The sequence below is a fragment of the Malus domestica genome, chromosome 16 (genome assembly GCF_042453785.1).
Source record: "Malus domestica chromosome 16, GDT2T_hap1".
Classification (NCBI taxonomy): Eukaryota; Viridiplantae; Streptophyta; class Magnoliopsida; order Rosales; family Rosaceae; genus Malus; species Malus domestica.
The window spans coordinates 22,169,336-22,181,342 of record NC_091676.1 but is presented as its reverse complement, the minus strand read 5'-3'; the positions used below and the strand labels follow the sequence as shown (position 1 = coordinate 22,181,342).

The 12,007-nt window shown below is 39.5% G+C and overlaps 1 protein-coding gene across 2 annotated transcripts; it reads right to left on the bottom strand.

The window, feature by feature from the left end:
* Window positions 1-3,711: 3,711 nt before the first annotated feature.
* On the bottom strand, window positions 3,712-11,145 carry LOC103425637 (mediator of RNA polymerase II transcription subunit 8). Of its 2 annotated transcripts, XM_070815111.1 has the most exons (11): window positions 9,972-11,097; window positions 9,701-9,884; window positions 9,319-9,426; window positions 9,152-9,216; window positions 6,840-7,115; window positions 6,575-6,631; window positions 5,570-5,650; window positions 5,248-5,448; window positions 4,447-4,500; window positions 4,182-4,242; window positions 3,712-4,058 (listed from the first exon to the last, which is right to left on the bottom strand). In XM_070815111.1, the coding sequence occupies exons 1-11, from the start codon at window positions 10,428-10,430 to the stop codon at window positions 3,850-3,852; spliced, it is 1,755 nt and encodes a 584-aa protein (XP_070671212.1). In that variant the 5' UTR covers window positions 10,431-11,097; the 3' UTR covers window positions 3,712-3,849. The 2 variants fall into 2 exon arrangements, with proteins under 2 accessions (XP_070671212.1, XP_028951373.2); XM_029095540.2 differs by lacking the exon at window positions 5,570-5,650 and having other exon boundaries at window positions 9,972-11,145.
* Between the last annotated feature and the right edge of the window lie 862 nt (window positions 11,146-12,007).

Genomic DNA, 12,007 nt, shown 5'->3' with positions numbered 1-12,007 from the left:
ATGTTGAGCCAGTTCGTACATATCTCGAAAGCTTGCCCCTAAGAATTTCTTTTTGTACTCCACATCCATGCCATTTATGGCAAGCCTAACAAACTTGATTTCAAGAAGGGGTACTCGGCACCAGTTTCTTGCTGACTTAAACCTCGTACGAATGACTCGTCAGATGATTAAGCCATCCTGGCCAAAGAAGAGATTGATATTTCCATCCCTAGCCGATATAATTTCTTATGAAATTTCCCTACTAGTTCCTCCCGTTTTTGGATAGAGTTGGGTGGGAGGTTGATGTACCATGCAAACGCTGAGCCGGTTAACGAGAAATTGAATAGTTGTACTTTATGAAAACCATTGTTAACGTCTCCACATTTAGCAGTCAATCGAGGTATGCAATTAACAATTAAAGGCGGAATCATGCTTGTATGCATTCAAAACAAAACATTACCCATGAAATTCAAAGCCTAGTAGAAGGGTGAACCAAGACTCAACTCAAAACAAAGTGAGTTGGGAAACTTTATATCTTTGAAGCACCTCTTTGCTTAGCAAAGGTTAATCACCCATGTGAGGGCCTTCTTTCCTTTGTCACCTTAATCCTTGGCTCCATGGATGTGGATGGAGGAACTTTGCTTCTTGGCTCCATGCCTTCTTGGATATGGATGGAAGAATTGGTTTCTCCAAAAGTCCCCAAAGTTGGAGACCTCTAAGTTCCGACACCAAGGATGGTTGAGGAAGAAGATGAGTGGCCATGGAAGTGTTAAATGCTAGTAAACTCTCCCATGGTGGCCGACTATTCTAGAGAGAAAAGAGAGAGAGTTTTTCTCACTTTTCATCCTTAGAAAACCCTAATGAGGATGGAGCAAAGATACCTCTTCTATGCTTTCAACTTTTGTATGCATTTTGGACCAAAAGGCCCTTCCTCTCTCTATGGCCGGTTTTCCCAAGCCTTTGGGCTGTTTTGGGCTTCTTGAATTTTGTTTGTTAAGTTGTCATACAACTTAAGCTAATGGGCTTGACGATTCGAAGCCCAATTTGGGCTTTAAGGCCCAAAACTAACTCAAGATTTAAAACGAACTTATTCGTTTGATTAATTAACATATTAATTAATTCTTGCCATAAACAATTAAACCATTTAATCGTCCTTACTCATCTCCGTCAAATCCTTCAAGCATTACCTTACACGGTGTGCGATCCATTAGGTTCCTTTTAGCGAGGCAGTGGACGATTAGAACTCTTTCAAATTGATTGTGAATTGAAACTTACTTTCAATTCTCCCTTTAGTGATTATACATGTTTAGGGCTTCCACAAACCATGAGTGACACCTAGCAGTATGTCATGGTTACCCAAGCTAATCAGAAAAGGTGGAGAACCTATTCAGTTTAGGATTACAATGCAATACGGTCTTTCTCTAATATAATACTCTTGACCACATTGTTTGGTTTGATAGTTTATTCATATCTACTATCCAATGTGATTCATTTACTTATATGATTACCTTGAATGTGATTTGGAACGACTTCCTAAATCTCATTCATACTCTGGCCAGAGATTCTTAATCATATCATAGAGTATTCTCCCTCAAACAGTTTGAAGGTTAGAGATCCCTTGTTGCGCATTCATTTGCCTCCATGGCTAAGTGGCTTAACCCCAACTATGTCGTGGACATCCTCGGATGGAGTGACTTTGACATAGTCAAAGATCAAAGACCTAACCATAAGACAACTATGATGCCTCAGGTCAAAGGACTACTTTGCATTATCCCAACCATGAGTTCTCATGTGACATGAGTATGAGAACTCCTTGTTGATCGCGTTCAGTGAACTCATTCTCTATTGAGCACCTATGTACTTGTCTTGGTGTCAGTCACACCAATGACTCGAGACCAATCACTCTCCCTAAGAAAAGACATAGCACGTACTAATCTTAACGGACTGTCAATGTCCAATTGGCAATCTTATGATCAAGAACGTTTAGGATATGTATACGAAAGAGAATGGTCTCATGAATCTAACTTCTTTAGATCGCATTCTCCCAATTACATATTCCTTGGACTTATCATTTAAGCGTATAACATTTATATGAGACGGCTTCAAACAATAATCTTTGCCCTTTAAATTAAACTATATTAGTTTAACATGTGAAATGTCCGTAAAGTATCATCATATGATTGGTTTTAGGGCACATTTCCAACAACTAACATCTTGATCAAGTGACTGCGGCCGAGAAACGAACACGCATCGGCCTTCGGGTTCTAGAGCTTGAAGACAAGGCTGCTAGTTTCTTCAAAGTTCTCAAATCGTTGGCGCCGGGTTTAGTCTCGGCAATTATACTCGTGAGAGTATAAGTACACTGAATTGGTACCAAACTCTAAGCTCGGCCCAAAATATTATTTTGGGACCAAATAGGTTCCATTGTAACCTCAATTGACAAATATATTGGAAGTAACCCAATTTCATATTAGCTCATGCAAGGTTCAGTAGACTTCTGATATGAGACAACATTTCTTCACATCCTCATTTTGGGATGAACAAGAAAGGAATCAAATTCCTATTAGTTTAATATAGCTATGCCTGTTGAGATATCTCATATGATCAATTTCATCAACCATCATGTGTAGTATTTTTCCATGGGGCTAAATCTAACTTGCAAAGTTTCTACTTGTGGAAAAGTATCGAGAAGAGGAGTGGAATTTGGATCCTAGACAAGAGATTTAAGGCCATCTCCAATCGACACTGTCAAAGGGTCATAGGCCAAAATATAACCTGTTTCGACACAAAAACTGTCTCCAACCGAGGGTAGGACAAAGGGCTTGTGGGCCTCATCAAGCCATAATTCATCACCAGGCCAGTGGGCTGGCCAAAAGGAGCCAACCAGCCCGTTTGCACCAGCTTTTCACCATTCCATACTATTTTACCTCATTTTATTTTAATTTGTAACATCATTTTCATTATATAAAGACAAGAAATCCGGATGCGTATTCATTTAGCGAGAAATAACATTCAAAATATATCCAAAAATCTTATTTTAATATGGTAGTCTAATTCAATTAAAATAATAAATTACCAAGTGAGCTAAAAAATAGCCCTCTTCGATTGGAGTTGGGTTTTTTGTCAAACATGCTATGTTTTTGCCTATGGCCTTTTAGACCCCTCGGTTGGAGATGGTATAAAATATAGTTTGGCACTGTTCATTAAGAAATAATTTCTTGCAAGACTAGGACTAAACATGGTCATTTGGCCCCCTTCCAGTTGGAGATAGCCTAACAGCACGAGATCTGGCTGTTTCTTGTTCGTCGAGAAATTGTAACCAACCGAGAGAGCATCCGAGGCAAATATCATTCCGCAACTCCTCGGGCATGCTCTTCAATTTGTACAACTTTCCCTCTAGACTAAAAAATAAACCCATCGTAATCATCAGTCAAAGAATTATGAGGATCGAGGAGGAGCCATGGCGGTTCTCGTCAGCAAGGGAACAATGAGGGCGAAGACAAAATACGCCCGACGACCTGAAACCGTAAACGGAAAACTGCTTGGGAACAGGATTATTGCCCAAACTTCAATTGAAAGCTAACACCATCCTCCTTTTGGTTTTTGGTAAAAGAGACCATCTCGTTTTTGTAATGGGTATTGGGTCGAGTTTTCAATTTTCCCTTTGGACTTGTTGTCGATTTGCCTTTGAACTTTTATTTTATACATCCCCAAATTTCCAATATCATCATATTTAACCACAATAAATATTTATTTTGTTGTTAAAATTGTCATATTTCAAGAGAGTTGAACTAACAATTAACGTTCATGAACTAAATAATAAAAGTTAAATATTTATCGAGTATGTGTCAGACACACGAATAATTATTGTTATTGCTGGTTTTGCTGTCTCTGCTGGCCAAAATTGGAATGATTTTGTGGTGTGCCCTGAAGTGTTACCATATTAGACTGCAGATTCTGAGCATTCGGCGGAATGTTTCCGAAGGAACCTTGTGAACCATGTTGCTGTTGCTGTTGCTGCTGCTGCTGCTGTTGTAGAGGCATCATACCACCGGTATTTGCTGCTCCCATATTAAACACTGCAAGCAAAGACCCCAACTTCGTTTGAGCCAATTAACTCGAAGTGGATATTTGGAATCGTAATTCATATAGTAGATATTCGAAGTAGAACATAACACAAAGAAAGGGGGCTTGTGTCATACTTTGATCGCTCGAAATTTGGGAAGTGTGACTCCTCTGAGGAATGTTACCAGGCATTTCAAACTGTGCAGCACAAAGATAATAAAAAGGATTGTCATCGCATTTGTCGTAACTAGAGGAGCTCACCAAGTAAACGACACCTCATTACCAAAGCCATATTTTGGAGCTCAATCGATGCTCCAATGCATTAGTTATGAACTCGCTTAGCTTTTTTAAAATAATTCACCTAGGGGATAAACAATAGAGCTAATCACATTGGAGATGTACCTGCATTCGTGGCAGAAGTGATTGAGAGGACATAGTAGCCGACATGTTTGGTATCTGAAACAGGAAAAGAAATGAAGATAAAATGACATAGATACCACTTTTGAGCATGGGAAACAAAACATAGAGGCGGAGTTATGCAAACATTACACTGTATTCAAACACAAGCATATCAATGGACAAGCAAGCAATACAAGTTGATGTACAGAATCATCCGGTGAAGGGGGAATTATAATATACATGGCATGAAAAAAAAACATAGCCATGACTTCTAATTTTTACTATGCATGTCGTGCTTCACTAGCATGAGAAATAGCAAATAACTTCAACTCAGCCCATAGAAAAAAAAATTCAATGTTCTGCTTCAGGCTAGTCTGGAAAGGATTCTCAAAAGACAATACAAGCATTCCCTCCGATATAGCTTCATGAAAATGCATTGTGTTAAACTTAAACATAATCACCACCGGGGGAAATTTGTTCAAAGAAAACTATCCTGCCAGAAAATAAATGTGATTCTGGCCTATACTTTCATGCAAATATCAGATCAACACATAATGGCAAGCGACTCTTAATTTCCTCCAGAAAATGTATCAAATCAAAGCTGCGTTAGCATCAAGAGAAATAATGAAATTATAAAACAGCAATTGTCCATTGACAAGAACTTTCCCACTCTTTTTCTTCTCTTTAATCACTAGGTAAAAATTTCCCCACCATGTTGCATTAGAAAAAGCGGTTCCATTTGGCAAATATAAAAGAATAACATTTAATGAAATAAAATGACGATGAACAGGTATATAATCTAACCATTTGACTTGGTGTCGTTTGAGCAGCATTAAACAATGCACTATTAGCAGTGCCAGAAAACTGGCTAAGATGGCGATTCATTTGGCTTCCCGGGTTAAGTTGGTTCTGACCAATGCCATGTTGTACATGTCCAGAGGGCAACTGCCGACCTTGAAATTGCTGGTGCCCCAGTGACTGAGAGAATTGATGCTGTCCATGTAACTAGAGAAAAAATGAAATAAAATTTATTAATTAAGAAACCCATAAAAGAGGGGGACGCGAGGAGAGTTGCAGACAAATAATTGTTCTTTTTCATTGTTGATAAGTTCATGCAAATGCTTACCAGTTGGTTAAATGGAAATATTAAAAGGAAGAAGAGTGACGTAGGCCCCGTTTGGGATTGAGGTGATTTTAAAAAAAGCCACTGTGAAAAAAAGCTGAGGGTCATTTTTGTGTTTGGTAAACTGAAAAAAAATGGCTTATTTTGGAAGCTGCTGTGAGAATAAGCTGAAAATCAAAGGAAAAGTTGAAGCTGCTATTTGCTGCTTTGAAAAAAAGCTAGTTTTTTCAAAGCACACGGAGCTACAGTGCTCCTTTAATGAAAAGACACACTATCATCCTGATTTTTTTTCCAAAAGCACTTTCACAAAAAAGTTTACCAAACACTCTACTGGCTTTATTTCACAGCCGCTTATTCTCACAGCACAGCCGCTTATTCTCACAGCAGCTTTTTTTCAAAGCACAGCAATACCAAACCAGCCCGTAGTCAATCCAAAGACATGTTTTAGCTAATATCATGTGAGAGAGTATAGCAAGCCCACTGCAATCCTAGACCTAAAATTAGAACAATAGTTTTTCCCGTCATCTCTGATAGGAAGGTAAGCTCATCATGGCTACAAACCATCGAACATAGTACAAGGGGAAAGCAGCTGCTCACTCCCCATGAATCTCTAACCATCCTTTTGGAGGCGACAAACTCTTATCCAACTCTAATAATTGAGGATAATGAATGCCCAGCTTATAGGCACATATGCAAAAGGCTTGTAATTTGTCAGGATGTCTAGGTGCTAATTAACATTTCTTCCACTTTATAAAACAAAAGGACATCCCAAGTAAACAGAATCACACATATCTTAATAATATCTTAAAGTACACAACCACCCCTGGAATGTGAAAACTTCAATGAATAGAGCATCTAGAATCTTAGAAAAACATAAGAGATCTCCTAAAGGATGACAACAAGAAAGGAGTAAATAATAATCACGCTTCGTTATGCAGAGAGTAGAGATATGCAACCAGGCTCTGGAAGAAAGAAAAAAGGGATAAAAGGAGCTAGCAACAAAGTTACCGACTGAAACTTCTGCTGAGCCTGGCCCTGCAAATCCTGCAGCTGTTGCACCTGATTCTACAAAACATATGTTACAGTCAAAAGTTACGTTCTCTAGATAACAGGTCAAGAAATTATCTTCTTTTTATTTTTTTGGATAATTTGTCAAGAAATTATGTAGCAAAAGAAAATAAAAGAACCACATCAAGACATTAATAACATGGATGATACAGAAAAGGTTCCACAACTGCAGTATGGTACAAATAATTTTGCCTTAAAACCTTACTTGTCCCATTCCTTGCATTGCATTCTGCCTAAATTGTTGCTGAGCCAGGAGTTGCTGATGCTGAGGTAATTGCATCAACTTCTGCTGCTGTTGCTGCTGTTGTTGTTGCTTCTGTTGCTGGCTTTGTTGTTGAGGAGATGGGGTATTCATCATAGTTGTACCAGACCTTGGTGAGTTGGCATATGGCAGCGGAGATGTAGTTGTGCTATCAAAGTTTGAAACACTTGGACCACCAGGAGATGCAGCCGGCCTTCCCATAATTTGTGATCCAGAAACCTGCTTTTGATATTGTAGAGTAAGAAGACCAGAACATAGTATAGTTGAATTATTTAAACTGTCACAGAAAAGAGACCATATCATTATATATCAAGCTCAAGTTCACACTAGTGCCATCTCCAATGGTTGTCCCAGATTTAGCCCCCATTCCTAAATATAGCACACCAAAAATATAGTTTTTAAATGAATAGTTCCATCCCCCATGTTGCAGGGGCTATATTTTATTCTTCTAATATTATTACTTGTTAGCATATTGAGAAATATTATGGTACATCACTCACCCATCACTACTATGCATGTTTAAATTAATTAAACTTCTATTTATTGAAAAAACAATATATAAAACTTCTATTTATACATGTTCCAACTTCCAACCAAAAAAAAATATACATGAATAACTTTAAGGCTTTTTAGCCAAAATGGTCCCTGAGATTTGCCTAACTCCTCACTTTGGTCCTTGAGATTTGAAATCAATAGAAGTGGTCCCTAAGATTGTCCACCATCAATCATTTTGGTCCCTCGGTAAAAAATTATGTTAAATAAGAATCAAAATTACCCTCAATATAATAAACAATAGGCCAAAATGATTTGACAAAAATTAAGGGTATTTTTGTCATTTTATCCTTATTTTATGGAGATTTTTCACGGAATGATCAAAATGATTGAGTGTGGAGTGTGGACAAACTCAGGGACCAATTCTATCGATTTCAAATCTCAGGGACCAAAGTGAGGAGTTAAGCAAATCTCAGGACCCTTTTGGCTAAAAAGCCTGACTTTAAACTAATTAATTAGTAATTAGAAAAAAGTCATTTTGTTTCTCTCATATTCTTCATCCTTATCCCAACCTGTTTGTCTCTTCAGCCTTCTCTCTTCAAACAAACATCAGCAGCCACCCTATCCAAATTGAACCACAACCACACCAGACCAGCCATCATCTCCCTGACCCATTGGATTTCAATGACTAACACATCCTGGGGATTGTTTCATGTGGGTGCGTGATATCTGGTGCACTGCGCCACACCAGATCACAACCACCCAGCATCCCTGATACCTTTTGCACGTGGTGGGCCCCTTCAACAGTGATGTCCCAGGCCTTCAACTGGGCTATATTTGGCTTGCCCAGCAGCCCTTTAGCTCGGGGATCTATTTTCAAGATTCCGTTTAGCCCACCATTGGAGATGGGTTTTTGTTAAAAGTGGGCTAATTGAGCCCTTTAGCTCTCCATTGGAGATGCCCTAAGGAGATTTAACGTAACCTTGTTTGGGCTAAGGTTGAACAAAGTTAAGTTGCAGATCTAATTAAAAATCAAACCTAATTTAACCACTAATTGGGTTTGAATCGAAGTGGGCTTAACTCAACCCAGTTATAAAGTAAAACTATGATTATTGAAGACAGTCCTGGATAATGAATATAAAAGATTAGATGATGGAACCATGCTGGCGAGGATACCAAAAAAAGTAGACTAGCCAGCCTGACCACCAATCAATATCTCAAGATCAACAGGAGAAGGATCCTCAATGCTCAAACATCAAGCTCATTTTCGCTTGGTTAAAAAAAATAAAAAAATTCAAATTGAATATAACATAACTAGAGCGTTAGGGAACATAAAAACCATATATTTGACCTAACAATGACACAAACGAAGCAAAGGGGTCCCAATGAGATGGAAAAGGAAAGGGCCATTGTGGAAAGTATTACACTAAGCAGTGGAGACTTTTGAGGTGGTAGTCTCGCTATTCCCTAGTGTTGTGAAAAAAAGATGGAGATAAATGCCGAAAATATGGCCAGAATGAATGGTGTGAGAAAATGTGAGGAAAGAAAAAGAGATCCGTGAGCTTGTACTTTGTGCAAAATGTGAGAGCAAGAGACAGAGACAGGGAGATGAAGATGAAAATAATACTTTCAAAGATTAAGTCCATGCACAAACTGAAATAACATTTAGCATAACTTGATCAGCAGATTGACTCACAAATTTGCAAGCATGAAAGAAGAATTAAAACAGACAAAGTTGCCCTTTAAGAGGACTATCATCTAACCTGCATTAGAGGGCTCTGACCAGCCAAGTTACTTGATGATACAGGGATATTCTTTGAGTACATACCTGAAAATGTTTAAGGCAAAGTCAAAGGACGTGGATATAACCAACTATATAAACTTGGTTAAATTAGGATTCATGATTGAACAAAACGTAGCTGATTATTACCCGATGCTTCAGGGAAAGCTTGCACTCCATCACCTACACTGAGCACATCTACCAGATGCATTGGAAGTGCAGGTGCATTCTGTCTTTGATCACCAGGTAACCGTAAACCTGCATAAATATACAAACCCATCTAGAAAAATCACATACAAGCATATACACTTTGAATGACAAGTTTAAGGAGAGGCGGGACGTCTAAAATCATAAACATTTAGAGACACTATTAGAAGGTGAAATAAAGAACCAATTGCAAATACGAAGACAGAACTCAAAGCTGACCAAGAATAGTAGAGCATGCGAATTAAACGTCAACCAAATTCGATCAAGCAAGTCATTGACAACAATGCACCATAGAAAAGTAGAGAACTTTTTAATAAAAAGTTACCTTCGCCAAAGTTAACCGCAGTTCGGAGAAGATTCTCTTGCTCTTGAATTTTGGCAGCCTGCGCCTTGTCCAGAGTAGGAACAATCGGAATGCCTTGACGGGTTCCAAAACAGTAAGCTTTTCGTGTATCAGCCAACACTTTCTCCGCACTCTCACAAGCAGCTCCAATCATATCAATCCTCGCCTGCACACAACAAACTGAAACTTTTAAATTTGAATATCATACACCAAAACAGCAAAAACCCAGATGCCAAATTAAACCCTAAATTACCTTAAGCTTGTCAATTTGGGAAGAAATTGGGAGGTTCTGCAACCCATGAAGCAATTGCTCCCTCTTTCCATTGTCTTCAACCTCCATCTCCGGCAACAGCTTTGACGACAGCATCACCGGCAACACCGTGGCGTTTTCGGCGTTGACGTTCTTGGGGTGCACCACGAAGGCCTTGGAGACCTTTTTTATTTCGTCGACGATGTTGAAGAGCTCGAGGTTGACCATGGAGTACTGGCTTAGGATGTCTTGCCATTTGGGCGTGGTGTTGGCGTAAGCGTAGGCATTGAGGTCTTCGAGAATGCGGGAGATGGCTTTGAAGAGGCTGATGGCTCGGGTCTTGACGGCCTCGAGGTTCAGCTGCTGCTGCACGGCGTCGTTTAGTCTCTCCACCGCCATGGGTTGCGGCGGTTGTTGGGGCTGAGGAGGTTGGTTCTGGAGAACGCCTTCCATGGCGGCCATTGTGGTATGAGAACAGGGGCGAAGGGAGTTAGAATCGGAGAAAGACCCCTCCCCAATTCCTATCTACGAAACACCACCCCCAGCCACCCACCGATGACTCCCCAACCTCCAAAGCCAGTCCTCGCTTCCCCTTTCTCCCTTTCTCGTTGTTGTCCTTCAGATCGAAGGTTGGCGACCTTCAATTACCTGGAAAAATCAACATGGGAAGATTGAAGGTTAAGCTCCCTCACACACCTCCTCCCGTCTGCTCCGCCGGTGGCAACACTCCTCTCTTTCTTCTGACACCACCCAACTACACTCGTATTTCCCACCAATTTTCCCCAAAAAAATCACAACTTTCCTGAGAAAACCAACCCAAGTTCCCACTCGGAAATTATCGACAAATAAATACCCAAATCGTGCCCTAAGTTCCCAATTTAATTCCTTAAATTGGAGACCAGACCAGAAGCAATATGTTGGAGTACGGATCTTGTCGCCCGCGTTCGTGTCCAGGGTCGCCGGAGTTTTTCCAATGAAGTGGGGTTGGGATGAGAGAGAGAGAGAGAGAGAGACCGAAGGGTTTTGGATCGAATTAGAGGGGGATAGTATAGAGACGAGTTGATGATGAACGAGACATAAATAAAGGTTGCGCCTTAAGAGACGAGTTAACACCATATCTAATCTAATCGAATGGCTATATTTAGCTCTCCTTCGTATTATAGTCCTGAAAATAATTATTTTTATAATAAACAGTATCAGACCACATTTATATATCATTTCCAATAAAATGAGTTATTTTTCACCCTTTCAATAATTTATTATTTAAAGTTTGTTTTTTAATTTTATTTGTTAATTGAATTAAACTATCATATTAAATAAGGTTTCCAGACATATTTTGTGTCACAGCCCATCCCGGAGATACATTTGGTGGGGACGTGAAATGATGGAATTACCCTTGACGGGTATTAAGGTATGTGTGTGTGACACATTATTTGGACTAAATTCATATATTTCAACTTTTGGAAATATTTTAAGTTGGAGTAAAAATTGGGTTGTAATTTATGTTGTTAGGAAATAGGGGTGGAATGGTTTTAAGGGACCACACCCACACACGGGACAACCCTCCATTCCCCCGTGCCTTCTCTCTCTCTCCTCCCTCACTGCTCTCTCAGTTTCTCACTCTCTCCCTCTCGACTTGTACGGACACACTCACCACCAAGCCTACAAGCACGGATCGAAGGTTGTGAAGGCACCATTGTGCTCGTGAAGACTCTACGAACTCAAAGACACCCATTTCAGGTAAGAAATCTTTCGATTTCACATCAAAATCCCAATCATCGATTTTGGCACTGTTCATGAACTTTTTGTTGGTTGATTTTTAGGACAATCCAAGCTCATAGTGAGCTTAGTGAGGTCCCAAGGAAGCTCGGAGTGTTTCGTTGGAAGGATTTGGACGTCGGGATCACGAGGGTTAAGTTTGGCCGGTTTTGCTTGGATTTTTCCTGTGAGATTTCGTTGTTTTTGAAGCTTAAAAGTAGTATATTGTGATTCTACATGTTGAGGGCTTTAAATTGATATATTATACGAAGAAAATGGTT